At 19.9% G+C, this 18,469-nt stretch overlaps 7 protein-coding genes across 7 annotated transcripts; 2 read left to right on the top strand and 5 right to left on the bottom strand. All coding sequences in view use genetic code 6, as the record gives it.

Annotated features, from left to right (window-relative positions):
• Positions 1-895: 895 nt before the first annotated feature.
• On the bottom strand, positions 896-1,913 carry TTHERM_00498120 (3' exoribonuclease family 1 containing protein; the record flags this gene model as incomplete). Its single annotated transcript, XM_001028000.2, has 2 exons — positions 896-917; positions 1,042-1,913. The coding sequence occupies 2 exons, from the start codon at positions 1,911-1,913 to the stop codon at positions 896-898; spliced, it is 894 nt and encodes a 297-aa protein (XP_001028000.2).
• A 566-nt stretch (positions 1,914-2,479) lies between these two features.
• On the bottom strand, positions 2,480-4,039 carry TTHERM_00498110 (hypothetical protein). Its single transcript, XM_001027999.2, has one exon. It carries the CDS (start codon positions 4,021-4,023, stop codon positions 2,701-2,703), a length of 1,323 nt encoding a protein of 440 aa, XP_001027999.2. The 5' UTR covers positions 4,024-4,039; the 3' UTR covers positions 2,480-2,700.
• A 2,372-nt stretch (positions 4,040-6,411) lies between these two features.
• Positions 6,412-7,581, bottom strand: TTHERM_00498100 (hypothetical protein; the record flags this gene model as incomplete). Its single annotated transcript, XM_001027998.2, has 1 exon — positions 6,412-7,581. The coding sequence occupies one exon, from the start codon at positions 7,579-7,581 to the stop codon at positions 6,412-6,414; it is 1,170 nt and encodes a 389-aa protein (XP_001027998.2).
• A 2,093-nt stretch (positions 7,582-9,674) lies between these two features.
• On the top strand, positions 9,675-10,790 carry TTHERM_00498090 (transmembrane protein, putative; the record flags this gene model as incomplete). The annotated part of the gene is made up of 1 exon (XM_001027997.1): positions 9,675-10,790. One exon carries the CDS (start codon positions 9,675-9,677, stop codon positions 10,788-10,790), a length of 1,116 nt encoding a protein of 371 aa, XP_001027997.1.
• A 2,906-nt stretch (positions 10,791-13,696) lies between these two features.
• TTHERM_00498080 (transmembrane protein, putative) lies at positions 13,697-14,821 on the top strand (the record flags this gene model as incomplete). The annotated part of the gene is made up of 1 exon (XM_001027996.1): positions 13,697-14,821. One exon carries the CDS (start codon positions 13,697-13,699, stop codon positions 14,819-14,821), a length of 1,125 nt encoding a protein of 374 aa, XP_001027996.1.
• A 150-nt stretch (positions 14,822-14,971) lies between these two features.
• TTHERM_000498079 (hypothetical protein) lies at positions 14,972-15,975 on the bottom strand (the record flags this gene model as incomplete). The annotated part of the gene is made up of 2 exons (XM_012801067.1): positions 14,972-14,998; positions 15,166-15,975. 2 exons carry the CDS (start codon positions 15,973-15,975, stop codon positions 14,972-14,974), a joined length of 837 nt encoding a protein of 278 aa, XP_012656521.1.
• Positions 15,976-17,248: 1,273 nt separating this feature from the next.
• TTHERM_00498070 (divergent AAA domain protein) lies at positions 17,249-18,439 on the bottom strand (the record flags this gene model as incomplete). The annotated part of the gene is made up of 1 exon (XM_001027995.2): positions 17,249-18,439. The coding sequence occupies exon 1, from the start codon at positions 18,407-18,409 to the stop codon at positions 17,249-17,251; it is 1,161 nt and encodes a 386-aa protein (XP_001027995.2). The 5' UTR covers positions 18,410-18,439.
• Between the last annotated feature and the right edge of the window lie 30 nt (positions 18,440-18,469).

Below are 18,469 nucleotides of genomic sequence, written 5' to 3'. Positions count from 1 at the left end.
TAATTTAGTTATTTATTCATTTATAAATTAATTAACAAAAAAATTAAAAAATTTTAAATCTAGCAAGCTTATAAATATAGAAAATAAATTAAATAAAAACAATTTAATCATTAAAATTTTGATATATAAAAGTAGAATTTTGCAATTTAACTTATTCAAAAATAAATTGCAAAATTCAATATATTTTTTAAGTCTTCATGAAATTTTTGCATCATATATACAAAGATTATTAACTTTTGTATTTAATACCTAATTTAAAAAAAAAATATTTAGATCTTAAACCAATATCTAAACTCATTTTAACAAGTATAAAAATATAATTAATTTATAATAACTTAAAATATAATAATTGAGTATCAGGAATTTTGTTATTTTAATTTATATTTTTGAAATGATAAACGCAAAATATTTAAAATGTTAATTCATATTAAACATTAATATAATTTTCATTAATCATAAAATTAATATAGGTATTTGTTATAATTTCAAATTCTCTAAAAATCTTACAGCTTACAAAGATTAAATTAATAAAAATCTTTTTTTATTCCTTAAATTAATTATTTTTTATATTTTATGTGAAATTATTTACTTAGATTTATTTAATATATATTTATTTAATAATTGCTATTTAATAATAGTTTAAATAATATTTTTGTTTAAAGTTTGATATAAGAAAACACAAGCAATTAAGCAAATGAATTAAATTGAAACAATAATAGGATTAAATATAATATAAAATTTTGTTACTCAAATAATAAAATTTATCAAATATAATTAAATTTTTCTAAAAAATATTCTTATTAGCAAATGGAATCAAAGTTAGTAATTATATGGTCTTAAGAATTATCTTTATCAATATTTTAATTTATTAAATTATTCCAACTATTTTGTTATCTCATATTAATTAATCGCTATATCTAATTAGCTTCAAAATTATATTTAATTAAATGAATAAAAAAATAGTTGTGTTTTTTAGAAATCTCTCTAGTTTAATAGTCATAGAAATATAGATGTATTTATTTAGTAGTTGGTATAACTAACCCTTCAGCAGTAATTATTTCATCTTCTACTTAAATACAAGTTTCTCCATTCAATGTTTACTTCATCATTTTAATTCTATTTTCAAGCTATAGTCTTCCATCAAACTCATCTCCATGCAATATTAAAGACAAATTTTCTTTCATATTTTAGCATGATAGTTTAGAATAAAAATTATAAAAATCCCTAGTAATAAACATAATCAGGTTTTTAGAAAATACTTTTTACTTTAAAACGGGTGTTTTAGTCTCTAAATTCATATATATTAAGCTCATTTCGTATATTTCATTCTCATAATTTTATTAAGCCCAGTCTATCGCATCTTACTGAAATATTTTATAAACTTCATCAATATCTTCCTAGGTTATATTATTATTAGATATCTCTTGGTTTAGATAGTATTGAATATGTTTAATCTAATTTTTATGGTAGGTCTAGTATATGTCTAGCAAATTAGCTAGCTCGTAATATTACTGATCTTAGTATGATTTGTATAGGTCAATCAAATGTTAGAAGTTGATAATTCCTGAAGAATGATTGCGAATTTAAACCAATAAATTTCCATATATTTTATCTAGTGTCATCTATTCTATCGTAATATATCCTGCATCAATTAACCCATAATTGCGATATTTATTATAATATTAGTTATCATATTTCCTCATAAATTTTTTGAAAAAAGAAATGTAAACGGGTTCTGAATCAGAGTTGATATTATTTTTCAATAAAAAAGGAACCCATTATATTTATTTGTTTTTTCTTCTCCTCCTTTTGCAAGGTTTAAGAGGAGCTTTAACTATAGCTACTTTATTTTATTCCTTTTCTCTAGCTAACTCTTCATCATCGTAGTTTAATTGCTCTTACTTTAAGCGCATTCTATTAATTTGCAATTTTATTAATCTGCTTAATTGATTTTACAATTATTTAATTTATAAAAATAACCTGATTTTAAAAAGATTTGATATTAACAAATAAATACCGTCTTAAAAAAATATCAAATTCTATCTCTAAGAAAACAAAAATACCATAAAATGCTTGCATTTTTTAGACGAGTAATGTTTTGTTTTTTCCACTTCTTTTTAAGATTTACAAAATCTTAATTTAATAAAGTAAACCATGTTAGATTTTAATTATACTTTATCTTACACATAAGGAAGACCATTTACTTTATATTAATTTTAATAAAAGATACACTTTACAAAGAACAAAATTTTGCTTAAACCAAATATTTTTTAATTTTATACTATGAAAATCATGTTTACAAAGATTTTTTCAATTTATTTATTTAAATATTTATTTTTACTTAATGCTTACACATGTTAATAATGTAAAAAAAAAAATATAAATGACTAAAAAATAAGTAGTATAAAAAATTATCAGAATAAACTCTACCAACACTTTACTTTCATGATAATATTTGATTGAGTTAATATAAATTAATGTTTAGAATTAACTGAGAAATGTAAGATATAATAGTAAAATTAAGAAAGCAACTAGTAAGATAAATGTTTATATAAATTATTAATATTGATACAGTAGTTATTTGTTTGTTTTGTTTGTAAATTTATTCTTTTTTGTTTGTTTGTTTGCATAAATTTTATGAATGAATGAATGAGAGTAAGATTGATTAAATGAATTTTGTAGCAATCACTTGCTTGCTCTTCAGATGTAATTAAATTTTTCTAGGAAATACTCTTGCTAACACATAAATTCGAAATTTTTAATCACATTATCAGATTAATGAGAAATAGTTTCTGAGCTCATTTAAGATTGATCTAAAGTATAACTAGATCCTTAATTCATATTATTTCTCAAATCCATAAGATATTTTATCCAATTTGCTTCGAAATTGTATTATGTCACAATTATATAAAATAAAGTAGGTGTTTAAGTGATTTCTCTTTTAATCTCATCATAAAAGTATGTAGTTATAGTTTTAGTAGTCGGTAAAATTACTCCTTCTATTGTTATTACTTGGTCTTTAACAACACATTTTAATTCACCACTTAATTATTAATTTAACAGATGTATCATTTTTTCAAGTTAAATTTTACCATCAAACTCTTCTCCGCCAAAAAGATAGTTTGTGTTTTCTTTCATATTTTATTTTTACATTTAATAGAAACTTTTATTTGGATCTCCTCCTAAAAACATTATCAAATTTTTAGAAAAGATCTTCTTCTTTAATACTGGGAGCTTTTTTTCAACATTGCAAAATCCGAACGAAGCTTCATAAATATCATTTTGGAATTAATCTGATATCCAATATGTTACATCATTTTCAAAGTTGTTTAAATGCTCCTCAACATGAGATTGCATATATTTAGTCTTTCTTAGTTTATTAAACATTTTATTCAAGTTAATTTGTTGATTCTATGTCCATTCCTAATATTTTTCAAGAGAAAGAGCAAGTTAGTAATACTATTGATCTTAATATGACTTATATAAGTCAATCAAATACTTAAACGATGTTTCGCCCATGTGAAAAGTGTCTAATTATATTTCTATATTTCCAAATGTCTTATCAATTTTCAATTATTCTATTCTTCCTATACCAGCTTCTTCAAATCCAAACGTTCTATATTTATTATATTCATAGTTTCCGTAACTTTTCATACATTTTCTGAAGTAAAAAAGATAGATTGGCTACTCATCTGGATTGAAATTATTTTAAATAAGAAAGGGAATCCATTTAGCTCTTTTTTTAACTATTCTTTTTTTCTTTTAGACCACTTGATTCTAACTTTATTCGATTTCAAGCGATTGTTTATCTTTGATTTCTTAGCTTTCTTAATATTCATTTATTTCTTCTTCTTCCATAAATTATTGGCTCATTTTTATAAAATAAACCTTTTTTTAATAACCTTTTCTTTATTTTAAGCACTTATTAAATTAATGATGCTAGATTAAATAAATTATGATATTCTCTATTTCTTCTGATGGCTCAATTCCACAATTTATAAATAATTGTTGTTTGCAAATCATACATACAAACGTCAGTAAATTATTGCTATATAATTTATTTACTATTATATCAATTAATTATTTAAAGTAGAATTAAATTTGCAATTTATAATAATTATCTTTTATTAACTAAAATAATATAGCAATTTAATATGATATTTATTATTTTTATCTTAAACTTCATTCATTAAAACTAAATAATTGAAGTTTTGTAGATATTTCATAAATATTGATAACTTTAGAATAAAAACATGAATCAAAATTCTATTAATATCCTTTCACAAACAAACTCTCAAGAGTATATTTTTAATACTTTAGCATCTTTTTTATAGAGATAATTTAGATGCCATAAAATTTTTCAAAATTTGATAGAGATAAGTTTAAAAGCAAATTTTAAAAATATGAAATTATTATCTTTAAATCAATATAATTTTTAATATGTATAAAATATAAATTTAAGTATTTTGATATTGAAATTTATTTAATATTAAAATTGTAATATTCTAAATGCACTTAATCTAAAAAAACATTAAAATAAATACTTAAAAATAATATTAAACTTATTTTGATCAATAAAAGAATTAATTTGTATATTTATTATGCAATCTTTTTGACTAAAATATTTAACTATTTCTAGTACTTTAAATCATACATATTTATATTTCATTTCTATTTTAAAATTTAGGCATATCATTCACTTTCTCCCTCAAATAGTTCATTTATATAATTTATTCTTAATTTTTTTAATGTGTTTATCTATAAAAATGTTGTGAAAGCAGTATAATTCAAATTATAGTAGCTTATATTGAATTCTTGATTGATACTTCTAATTTTATAAATTCTAGGTTTTAAAGGATTTCTATGGTGATTAGCTGTTAGTAATAGTATTAGTTAAATCTAAACAATCTTTATGAAAGTATTGACTCTAATAATTTCTTTGAGAACTGATAATATATTTTTCTTCAATTATTTCAGGTTATTAATAATAGAAATCATATTGAATTTTAATTTTCTTTAGCATATTTTATGAAATCATAAACTCTTTAATGTCATAAAAAAATGCAATAATATATCCATTTTCGTAGTGTGAAGCTTAATTAAATTTTGAAAGAACATTTTCAATTTATATTTTATCTTGAATAGAACTAAATTGAATACATAATTGAAGTCTCATCATTCCATATTTTAAGTTCTGATTCTAATATATAAAATGACTAGAATCTAATTAAGTTGTCTTAAGAAATTAATATATATGACAGGCTAATTCTTTAGCATTGTTTGATTTTATGAAGGTAAAATATTAGAAGCTTTCTTAGAATTCGTAATCTATCTTATTTAGATTAAAAAACTAAGATAAGTAATTTAAAAATTGATTTTTTTTTTTTAAATAAAGATTTAGTAAGCAAACATATTCTGTTTAAAAGCACTAATAAGCTTTTAATTTAAGTAATTTTTCATTTAGACTTATCTTTGATTCTTTATTCAGAAATAAATTCTAGATTATTGGTAATTTTTGATCTTCTCTCTAAGAACATTCTATCAATTAATCTTGTTTTATTAATTGAGAAATATAAGTTACTTCTTTTATTTTGTACAAAGCAGTTTAATTTTATCCAAAAATTTATAGGCTAACTAAATATTCTAAATAAAGATTAAGACCTTTTTTGCATTAAAATTAATCTATATCTGATTATTGTACTTATTATATATTGATATAAACGTGAGGTATTGGTGTAATTTTTTCAAGAATTTAATTTAAGCAATCTTTTAAATAATCTTATGCTTCTATATTTTGTTTTGATGCATAAAAACATTGATTCGATCCAATATATAAGACTCCACCTTTTGAGTTTATAATGCTGCAAATAATTTACAAAGCTACATCATCTTCTTTAGTTTATTCAGAGAATTAAATAGGTAAAAATTATCTTAGATAATAATCCTGATTTGTATTATAATTACTTATCTTATAATATAAAATATAAAAATCTACTTCTTATTCAAACGATTTATCAAGTATTTAATCAATACTAAAAGAAAAGTTTTACATCTTGGTAGGTTTTTTGTTTATTTTCCTAAATTCAAAATAATTATTTTTTTTAATTGTTTGTTATTTTAGCATGAATAAATGCAAATTATTTTGAAAATATTTAGAGGGTAAAAAAATAAATCATATTTCTGAATTTATAAAAATTTTTTATTTTTGATTTAAATTTTTACTCATCAAAATTGGTCTTTTAATTTTTTATTTTACAAAGGTTATTTTTACAAAATAAATTTTATTTATTTAATCATAAAAATTTTGGTAATATAAAAAATAATTTTTGAAGAAAAATAATTAATATTTCACTAACATAGCTATAAAATTAAACAGTTTTTTAAATTATAATTAGGATATTGACAAAAAAGTCAATTTAAACTTTTTTATATATAGTTAAATTTCTCTAAAAAATATTCTTGCTGACAAATAAACTCAAAGTTTTTATCTACTTAATTCAATGTTTGTCCTTAGATTTAATAAACTTAGTTGCATCCTATTTGCTTTGGCATTTATTATAGTTTTTATCTCATCTAAATTAGGTAATTAATCCAGTGAGGCTCAAAATTATATTTAGTAACATAAAAGAAATGCTAATCACGTTTTTAAGAAATAGTTTTTGATTTATAGTTGTAAGAATAGTAAGCTAATGATTTCTATGTTGGGATAGACAAGCCATCTAAAGTGGTAATTTCGTCGTCAAAGAAGAGCTCCTCCTTTTAGTATTGAGTCATCCATTTTATTATTTTTATAGCCTTTTACAATTATAATTTGCCATTATTTTCACCTCCATTTAATAGACTATGGATGTAACTCTTTAAGTTAAAATCAATAAGTTTTTAATAAATATCTTCAAGATCACTCCCTAAAAATAAAATTAAGTTTTTTGAATATATCTTTTTTTTTAGAATTGGCCTAACCATATCATATTTAATCGAGCATAGCTCTATCTCATATAATTCATTAGGAAGTTATTCCTTAGCCCATTCTTTTACTATCCTTTCAAAATCTGGGAAGGCTTAATCAACTTCTTCTTGATGGCTTTAATTGTATATTTACTTATCAGAGAATAACTCTGCTGCAGTTTTAAAAATTTAGTTTATCCATAATTAGTACTCTTTAAGAGCATTTGAAAGCTCAAAATAATCTCTATCTGCTTTCTTTCTAAAAATTTATATAAGTTTTCTAAAGTTATCTACACCTAAAGAAACAAAATCAAACTTTAAATCAATAGTTTAAAAGATTTTGTCTAACTAGACATATTCTATTTTCGCAATGCCGGCATCAGTAAATCCATAGTTTCTATATTAATTGTATTATTCTTATTCATAATTCTTGTAAATTTTATTTAAAAAAAATATATAAACTGGTTCATCATCAATATCCTGTGGCTAATAGTAGAATTTACAAAATTTGAAAGCTTTTGTTCTTTTTCTTTTTTTAATTATACTAACTTGGGTATTATCATTTTTCTAAGATTAAATTTGAGAATCACTTAAGTTTTATTGTGTTTTTTCTTCTTCTAATTGTTCAATTTCCATTTTATTTTACAAATAAAATGTGCTGTTTTCAAAAAATTTCTTATTGAATAAAATACGTATTTATTTTTCTTTCCTATTTAAGGAAGAGTTAATAAAATAATTAAATAAATAGTAAGTAGTATATATGAAGTGATAGGTTTAATATTATCTGATAGATTAATTGAATTTCAGTAGCAATTACTCTTAATCTATAAATTTTAAGAATTGTATTAATTTTCTTTTGTATAAATTCCTAAAATAAATTTAAAAAATAAATAAAGTCCTTTTGAAATTAGAATTGTCTACTTCTTCTATTTTTTTCTATTTTTATTTTAAAATTTGATTTTATTTGATTTTAATTTTTTTACTTAAAATTTAAATTATTCTATAATAAGAATTAAAAACTGCTTCATTAACTAAATAAATAAAAGAAAGATTAATCATCGATTAATATTAACTAAAAAGTAAAGATATTTATTTCATAATTTTAAATATTCTTTGAATAAAATAATTTTTAAGATAAATAGTTGAGGTTAAATAATTAATTTATTTAATAAAGTTATTTTAGTTCCTCAGACTACTAAAATTCAATTGAAAATTATGTTAAGTAATAGATTAAAATTAGATATTTATTAAAATTATTCTATCTTTTATTTTATATTAAGCAATATTTAAATGCTTCTAAAATATCTTTAATAAATTTAAGTATGTTTTTTAATTTATTTTTATAAGCAATTTTTTTTTCTTTCTTTTTTTAATTTATTTTAAGAATAAAACTTTTTAAAATTTAGAAAGTCTAAAATTAAACAACTAAATTAAATAAGTTAATGTTTCATATATAAACTCTCTTTAGAAATTGGTTTTTGAGAATGAATATTTTTTTTTCAAAAATAAACAGTTTTTAAATTTACTTTTATATCTATATTTTAAAATGATAAATTTATTTTTAGCAAATTTTTATTAATTATTTATTAATTTTTAACTTAAGGAACTTAGCATTTAAACAATCTTACTTCCACTCAATTTTTTTAGTAATTTATTAAAACAATAAAATAATTTTAAGAATTGAGCTGATAATTTTTAGAAAATATGTTGCTGTTTATGGAAAGTAAACAAAAAATAATTTGATTTTAATTTTCTTTAGAAATAAGTTTAAAATTAATTAATTATATGTTCATTTTTCGTATTAATGCTTATGTTTAATAAATCTTTCTTTAGTTAGAGCATCTATTTTTTCAGAAATTGATATTAATTCTTTTATTTTTTAATTTCTTTTTGATAAAAGGCTTTTTTTATCTCTTAAAAAATATTTAATTATTTAAAAAGTAATAAAAGAAAAATGGAAAAATAATTTGAAAATATGCTCTTAAAGTCAACTAGAATAAATAAATAAATATAAAAACAACATTAATAGATAAATTAATGGAAATGAAAACAAAATATTTTATATTTTTAGTGTAATATTTAAAATAAGTGTTTGATTTATTTACAGTTTAAAGAATTTTATTAAATTTCTGATAAATATTGTTTATAATAGCTAAATAGACACTTTAAGCTAAATCTATATAGATAGATTCTTTTATATTTTGTTCAAATACGAATTCTTTTCTATATTTTACGAAATTTCTATATAAGTTGCTTTTTAGCATAATGATTTTAAAAAAAATTAAAATCATCTTTTTTTTTTCATAAATTGGTGTATTAAATATGTATGCAATTTTTTTTAAAAGCAAATATATCAATTTGAAACAAATGTCTAAAATAATTTTTTTTAAAAGAGAAAGTATAAAAATAAATAAATATATATCATTAAGATAGAATACTTAAAATATAATTGAGAATTAGTAATTTTATTATTTTAATTAGTATTTTTCAATTAACAAAAACCAAATAATTATTTGTTTATCACTTTAATTAATAAAATAAATCCTTCTTATATCTCATGACCGGAAAAATAATATCAATTTTTTTGATAATTTCATGATTTTTATTTATCATAAAAAATTTTCTAATCAATTAGAAATTTTAATTTGTCTAAATTTACACGATGGATAAAGGACTTAAACGAACAAATAATTTATAAAAAAATAAATTATAAAATAAAGATAAAAAAAATGAGCATTTCTAAGAATACCTTTGCTTTATTCTTAATTTCTGCAAGCTTGCTTTTGAGTGCTTAAGCTTCGCTTTAAATCCCAGTAGGGTTTGACGTTTTAAAAAACTAAATTTGGCTTAATGCTACTTATGGAACTGAAAACTGCAAGATAGAGGCAAAAGCTGAATTCATCAACTGCAATAATGACGTAGACTTTGTAATGACTGGTGAACGTTCTCTTTATACATGTGGTGCAGTAAATACTGGAACTAAAATTTCAGGGTTAAGTAACTATGAGGCCAATTTTAAAATGGGTAACTTCGAAGCTGATCTCGTTTTTGCTTAATACAATGATGTCAATTACCCAGATGTAATATATTTTACTAAAAGCTTGTGCTTTGGTAAAGTTACTAATGATAAACAATAATTGTCTTTATTGAAGCAACTTAATAAAGAAGGATTGATTTCCTAACCAAGAGTCTACATCACTTTTTTCAATAAATACCTTTCCTATTTTACTAAAGACGATATTATTGGACAAATAAATCTTGGTGAACCAAACCCTGTATTTATCAAACCAGGTTCTAAATTTGTAAAAATGTTTGTTAATAACACTGATACTTATTAGTTAGAATGCTAGTTTTACTCAAATGGCGAATCAACATTCTTCGGTTAAAAAATACCTACTTTTAAAAGATATACCATCTACTTTGATACAGAAATGACCTCAATAGATAAGGATACTTTAGAATATATGTTGAATATTTTAAAAGAAAGAGGTTATAAAATTACAATAAACCAATTTGATATTCATGATCAATACTATATAAATACTATTGAAGGATTAGAACCTATTACAATTTCTTTACTCACTGAAGATAAGAGCCCATTTACTCTAACCCTAGATGCTTCTGTTTACACCAGAAAGATAGCAAAAGGAGTTTACAAATTACTATTAGAACCTGAAGTTGGTTCTTTTGTATTGGGTAATACAATTTTGACTAAATATTACTTTGGTTATGATGCAGTTACTCAAAATACCTTCTTTGCAGAAAGAGCTGTTGATTTAAATCCTTAATAGGTTGCAGAAAAAGCTGAAAATTTCTCTAATTATTTGAGAAGTGTAAAACTTTGATATAAAAAGTATTAGAAGTTATTTAAAATTGTAATGAAACAAACATATATAATTATAAATTAAAAATATTTTATGTTTTTAAAAGTATATTAAAAATTAAAATTTAAAAATTATAATCAACTTTTTTTCTCCTTCTCAATTTTAATTAGAAAATCACAATTTGCAAAAGTAATTTCTAAACAATAATTTTTAAATAAAATAAATAAATTTTTTAATTAACAAAAATTACAATTTCTTAATAAAATTAAAAAATTTTTTGATATAAACAAAAGATTCACTAATATTTTAGAAAAACAAATAAAATATCATAATTTTTGGTTTATTTATGAATTATAAGTTTTGACTTTTAGATGAATTTTATTTTTACAAAAATTCAAAAAATTATTTTCTCACTTTCATTTTAAAAAAGCTAATTAAGAAAATAACATAATAAATTTAATAATTTATTTGAAACTAAATTTCTAACAAATTCTCTAAAATTTTTTCCTTTTTTTAAATCTATATTTTTAAATTAATTCAATTTTTAGGTTATTAATTATTTAAATTTTTTTATTTATTCTTAAAAATTACCACTATCTTCATCATTTTAGGTACTTATTTTAATAAATAATATTAGTGTAATTGTAAAACTTATATTTTATTAAGATTTCAAAAAATGAAATTAGTAAAGTTAAAATATTCATCTTAAAGTTTATTTAATATATTAACTAATTAGTTTAAAGCATAATTAGTCTCTTAATTTTTGTATTTTTAAATATTGATCAGAATAAATTTTTTCTTTTAGAATATATTTAAGTTAAAAAACAATTTTAATTTCTCTATTTCAAAGTATTAAATATTCAAGAAAGATTTTTTTAACATTAATAATCAATTTTACATTTGAATTTTTTAAATTAAAATTTAAATTCCCTAATTAGAAAAAATTTAAAATATTTTTTATTCAGATTATTTAAAAAAATTAAATAATTTATTTAATAAATAGTAAAATAAAATTTTATCTTCATAATGAAATTTAAAATTTAAATTATGGTTGAATTAATTATAAATAAATATAAAATGCTATCAATCCTAATAAATTAGTGTACCATCTTCCTCTACTTTTCAAAATAAAAATATCTTTTATGCATTTTAATTAAAAAAAAATTTTACTAACGATTATTTAAATTACTCAAAAAATTTTCTCTTATTATTTTACTAATTTTGCAAAAATATTACTTATTAAATAAATTAGACTATACTTTTAAGAGTTCCAGCAGTATTTTATATATTTTTAAATATATTTTTTTTATTTAACATAATTAATAGATAAGATTATCAGTCTATATAAAAGAACACCTTATTAATGCATGAACAAGTTTCCAAAAAAAATTTTTATACTTTAATACAACTTAGTCTTAAATATGAGGATTGATAGCAATTAGTTTTTATTTACTATCAAAATTATTTTTAACTTTATTACGTATTTCAAAAAGTTAACTTATTTATTAAAAAATTTAATGATATTAAATTAAGACTGAAAATAAAGATTAAATAAATTTTTGAATAAAAATAAATATTTATTTATAGTTCATTTTTATGAAATTAATTTTGATATTTTTATATAAATATAACCTTCAAATAATTATAATTTAATTAATTACTTCCTTCCTACATAGATTTTAAAAGTGATTTAAGGAGAAATCTTTTACTTAAAATTTATCTAAAATAAATTAAAGATTTGATTTATTTCATTTATCAATTTTTACTAAGTTTAAGGCTAAATTTAGAGGAAAATGTTCTCAGTTTTTTCTTTTTTATAAAAAATTATCGATTATTTTGAATTTCTATTTAAAATAATACTTTATAAGCAAGATACTTGTGAAAATTTTTTTTAAAGACTAAAATATTAGATCATTTTTTTAATAAATATTATTTATCAATAAATTTTCTTATTTTTATTATTTTTAAATAAATTAGTACTTCATATAAAAAAATTATCTTAATTAATATATTAAATAGAGTTTAGTTCACTTTGAAAATGTTATTTATTTTTGACCTGTATTTTATACTACAATTTAAGTTAATTTTTACTTTTTAATTTTTAGCTTTTGTAATATTAAAAAAGAAATTTGTTAAATTTGGAAACCATTTAATTGTAAAGTATTTCAATTTACTACTTATTTAATTATGGAATTGAGTAATTAAGAATGAGTAATAGGATTTAAATATTTAATAGTTTATTGATCTATATTCTTTTATCTTTTCAAATTTAAGATTAATTTTATTTTCATAAACTATTGCTTTGCATGCTTTATTTAATTTGTTGTATGTGTAATATTATTAAATTTCTGATTAACTCTTATAAAAGAAAGTTCAAAGAAGCATTAATCTGAATATGTTAAAATATTGTTATATTTTACTATAAACATATTTCTTTTCTATATTAATGAAATTTTTTTATTTAATTTACTTTTTTCTATAAAAGTTTGAAAGAAAAAAAACAAATTTTATTCAAAAATGGATGATTTCTAGTTATAAATAAAAACTCTAAACTTAAAATATAGTTCAAAGTCTATACTTAAAATAAATATAGTTCTTGTTTGTTAGAAAGTTTAAAATTATTTAAGAATCTGATATTTTTTATGGTTTACTTGATTGAGAATCATAAATTTTTTATTATTTTACTTCATATTTTTTAATTGATTTATACAAAAAATAATTCTAAAAAAATTAATCAGATTTTATGGCTAGAAAAAAGTGACTGTCCTTTATAATTTTCCTGATTAGTTAGTTGATCCATAATAAAAAATTTTCTAATCTACCAGAAATATAAATTTATCAAATTTGACAGAACAAAGTCTAAATTGAGTAAATATTTTTTATATGATTAAACATTATTAGATAAAAGTTAATTAAACTAAAAAGGGATGACGATTACTAAAAAAAATACCTTTAGTTTGCTTATAATTTCTGCAAGCTTTATTTTAACTACTCATGCTTTGCTTGAAATTCCATTAAAGTTTGACCGTGAAGAGAACTCCATTTTATTTAATGCTAATTTTGGAACTGAAAACTGCAAAATAGAAGCAAAAGCTGAATTCTATTATTGTTCCAATGAAATTGACTTTATCAGAACAGATTATCGCAAGATTTAAACTTGTGGTGCAGTTCCTAGTGGAACAACTACTTATGGAGTAAATGACTATGAGGCTTAATTTTAAATGGGTAACTTCTAAGCCAGAGTTGTTTTTGCTCAATACAATACACTTGATAACTTAAACTTAACTTTGTACACTAGAAGCTTATGTTTTGGTAAAGTTAATGATGATACTAAATAATTGTCACTATTGAAGCAACTTAATCAAGAAGGATTGATTTCTTAACCTAGAGTGTATATAACTTTTTTCAATAAATATCTTTCATATTTTACTTCGGATGATATTATTGGACAAATAAATCTTGGTGAGCCAAATCCAGAGTTTATCAAAAAAGGTAGTAGTTTCGTGAAAATGTATGTAGATAAATCTGATACTTACGTTTATGATTGTACATTTTACTCAAATGGAGAAACAACTTACTTTGGTTAAAAAATTAGTGGCTATAAAAAATACTACATTAATTTTGATTCTGCTTTATCTTCAATAGATTTGAATGTTTTTGAGTAAATGCTTGCAATTTTAAAAGAAAGAGGTTATTAAATAACAGTTAGCGGTATCGGAATTTTCAAGGAGTATTATATAGATACCATTGAAGGTTTAGAACCTATTAAGATTACTATACTAACTGAAGATATGAGTCCTTATATTCTATCTTTAGTTCCTTCTGTTTATACTAAAAAAATTGTAGATGGAATTTATAGATTGATGTTCAAAGTTATTGATGGCGAGAGAGCTTTTATTATTGGTAATTAAATTTTGACTTCCTACTATTTTGCTTATGATGCAAATACTCAAAACACCTTTTTTGCTGAAAGAGTTGAAAATTTGAACCCTTAATTGTTGGCTTAAAAATCTGAAAATTTTTCTAAATATTTGAGAGAAGAAAAGGTTTGATGAAAAATAAGATTAATAAATCTATTTTAAAATTGTTTAAAAAATAAATATATAAATTTATATAAAAAATAAATATTTTTTTTCATTATAATATTTAAAACATAATATCTTTAAACTAAAATTATCTCTTTTTAGTGCTGTCAAAAGCCTTCAAAATTCAGTTGAATTGCTTTTTTACTTTAAAAAAAATGATAATTAATTTATGTCATCAAAAGTTAGAAATTTAACAATGATTGATTAGGAAATTTATTAATTATTATTGTATTTGAAATATATAGAAGCTATTTCAATTTATTATTATTTACAATGAAAAATCATAAATTTAAGTTTTTAGATTCATTTACATTTTAAATTAGTTCAATAAATTCTTTGTTCACCTTCATTTTGTAAAAACTTATAAAAGAAAAATCAATGTAATATATCAAATCCTTTATTGGCTATACAAGATTCACTAGATTATTTTTTTCACATATTTTATCATTTATATTCTCTGATTTAGTATTATAAAAATAATCAAGTTTTTGCCTTAGTTAAAAAAATTCTATTTTTTATTCATTCTGAAAAAGTACTTCTTTCCTCACTACTCTAGGCTAGCTGTAATAGAAATCGTATTCTATTTAGTTTTTCTATAACTCTATTTGCGAAGTCATGAACCCTCTATAGTCAAAAAAGAAAATAATCATATATTTATATTCTGTATAAGTCACACAATTGAAATTTTTAAGTAAATTTTCAATTTAAATTTCTTGTTTTTTAGATTTAAATCTTACTAATAGCTAAAACCTTATCTATCCAAATTTTAGGTTCTAATAATTGTAAACAAAGTGAGCTAAATTTGGTTTTATAAGTTCTGTAAATTAAAAAACTAGATTAGAAAGCCTGGCTATGTCACTTGATGATATGAATATAAAATATTAAAAACACTCTATAAATTTAAAATCGATTCTATGATGGTTTAAAAACCAACTAAGCAAAGTTAAAAATTAACCTCTTTTATCTTTAAATAAGTTCAAAATGCAAACGTATTCTTTTTAAAAATACTAGTATGCTCTTAGTTTAAGTAATTTAGCTTTTTAATCTAAGAGAGCCTTTTTATTGAAAAACATTTCTTAAACTATGTAACGATTTTTATCTCTATGCTTTAGACTCTCCATCTTAATAGTATATTTTTTGATTAGTTAATAAACTAAAATCTTTTAAATTTATTAAAATAAGTATTTATTTATTAGATTTATTTTAACTGTTTAAAATAAATTTTAGAATTTAATTAACCAATCATTTTAAAATTTATTTCTTCACTAATAAAATCCCTCTTAATCATTGCTCTTTTCTTAATTCCAAAATCTCTAATAATTTGACTATACATACTATAGTTTCTAATTTCTAAATATTTCTAAAATTTAAATGAAATTTTTTAAATTAAAAATTTTTTGAAATTACATATTTATTAAATAATTAATTTTTTTTTAAACTAATTAAGCATATATTATGCTAAATAAAAATATTATTTGAATTTAATAATTTAAAATAACATAATTAAATTAAAAATAATTTTTACAAATATGATAAAAATTGAAATATAATTATTTATTTAATTTTAATTAATATACTTAATAGCAAATATTGGATTAAATTCTTAAGTTTTCACATCCATAAGAATTTAATAGCTGAATGTGCTATATATAATTTTTAATTAATTAATATTAAATACTGGGATTAATTTAATATAAAATTTTAGTTCATCATAAATCTGTTTAAAAAAGATTGAGGAGAGAAACTAAGTTTTAATTAAAAGGATTTATGTATTTATAATAATATTTTGATCAATCGTTATTGTTGAGTGCTATATATAAATTGTCTAAATTTTTGATATTATAGTCTTAGAGAGTTTTATTGCCTTTTAATTCTTAATTTTTAAATTTCAGTAATCATTTTAATTTAATTTTTTACTAGCTTGATTGTATCATTAGATCTAACTTTTACTTAAATAGTTTCTTCATAAGAAACAACTACATTAAACTAAATAAAGGGTAGTGGTAATTAAAAAAATATTAAAAATTTGTAAATCTGTTTTAAAAGAAATTAAATGTTGATTGATTATTTTATGAAAACTAAATGATTTTTTATAAATTCTAACAATAATTAATATGATATTATTTTTAGATCCCTTTTAAATATAGTTGATATTCATTTAACTTTGTATTTATTTTTTTCTATTTATTGATATTTAAATATTAACAATTTGAAACATTTAATCAAATTCTAATTTAAAAAAACTCAAAAAAAAAAAAAACTTTATCAATTAATAATTAAAATTATATAAAATAAATTTATTATTACTTCTGTTAAAGATGAAATAATTAGATAAATATTGAATAAATTAAGGCAAGATTTATACAAATAAAGGGAATAAATATCTTTTTTTTTTCACTATTTTTTATCAGGTTTTGTGAGAGTAATGTATACTTTTAAAGAAATATCTTTGAAATATTAATAAATAGTGACTAAATCCTCAAAAGATTAAATGTTAAATAGAAAGATTTCATTATATCCATTAAATTCTTTTATTTTAAATTAACATTTTATTTATTAAATAATTTCTAAAACCATTTCTTATTCTTCATCAGTGTAGACTTTTATAGTTAAAGACTTTTTAGGAAAACCAAACTACAAATCTTAAAAACTAATAGTGACTTATTTTATCTCTTCATAATACTCATTAACTATATCTTCTATTTAATTATAAAGCTTCATCATTTTTTAATGGCTAATAAATAATGCATAATCAGATATTTCGAAAAATTCTACATTATAAATTTTTCTTTCTTTTAACTTTTTATCTAAAAATTTTATGAAATTCTTGAAGTAGTTTTTGTATAAATTAGTGAATGCAATATAATTTCCTTTATTTTCATAAACCTTAGACTTTTAGGCATCATAACTTTCTTAAAGTCCCTCTTAATCAGGTTCCTCGTATACAATTTATTTAGATGGGTCGACTGGATGTTAGCTTTTAATGTATATTTATTCTTATATTTCATCTATATCTTTAATTAAAATAGCACTTGCATCTTCTCTAAATGCAGAAAACATTTACGAAGCAGTTTTGAATGTATAAAATCTATCTAACTTTCCTTACTTAACTTCAATTCTAATAACATAAGTATTTGGAATCCAAAAATACTGTTCTTCATCTATAAACTTTCTGATTGGTATTTCTACTGTTTTTATGAGGCCTTAAGGTTTAGGATAGAACTTTTCCTTTAAGGAATCGAAATATTTTTTTACATCATCTACGTTCTCAATTTAAACTCCTTCAACTTTCTTTTGATCAGTAACTCCAATAAGTATTGTACCTCCCTCTCTATTAAGAAAGCTACAAATAGTTTTAAGTAAAATCAACTCCAAGTCTTTATTTCTGCTACTTGTAAAAGGCCACTAGTAATTCTTGAACTCAAGCCGACTATTTTCTGAGCAACTAATTGTCTATCCAATAATATAACTAGATTATTTCTCATTGCAAACAACAAAGGGTATTTTATTTTTTTATTTTTATTAAAAATTTTAAAAGCTCTCTTTTCTCTCCATATATTTAAATGAATAATTTATTTACTTATAAAAATTATTTAATCAAATAAAAAAATAATA

Source organism: Tetrahymena thermophila, assembly GCF_000189635.1.
Source record: "Tetrahymena thermophila SB210 genomic scaffold scf_8253815, whole genome shotgun sequence".
In the NCBI taxonomy this organism is placed as follows: domain Eukaryota; phylum Ciliophora; class Oligohymenophorea; order Hymenostomatida; family Tetrahymenidae; genus Tetrahymena; species Tetrahymena thermophila.
This window is presented reverse-complemented; position numbering and strand designations above follow the sequence as displayed.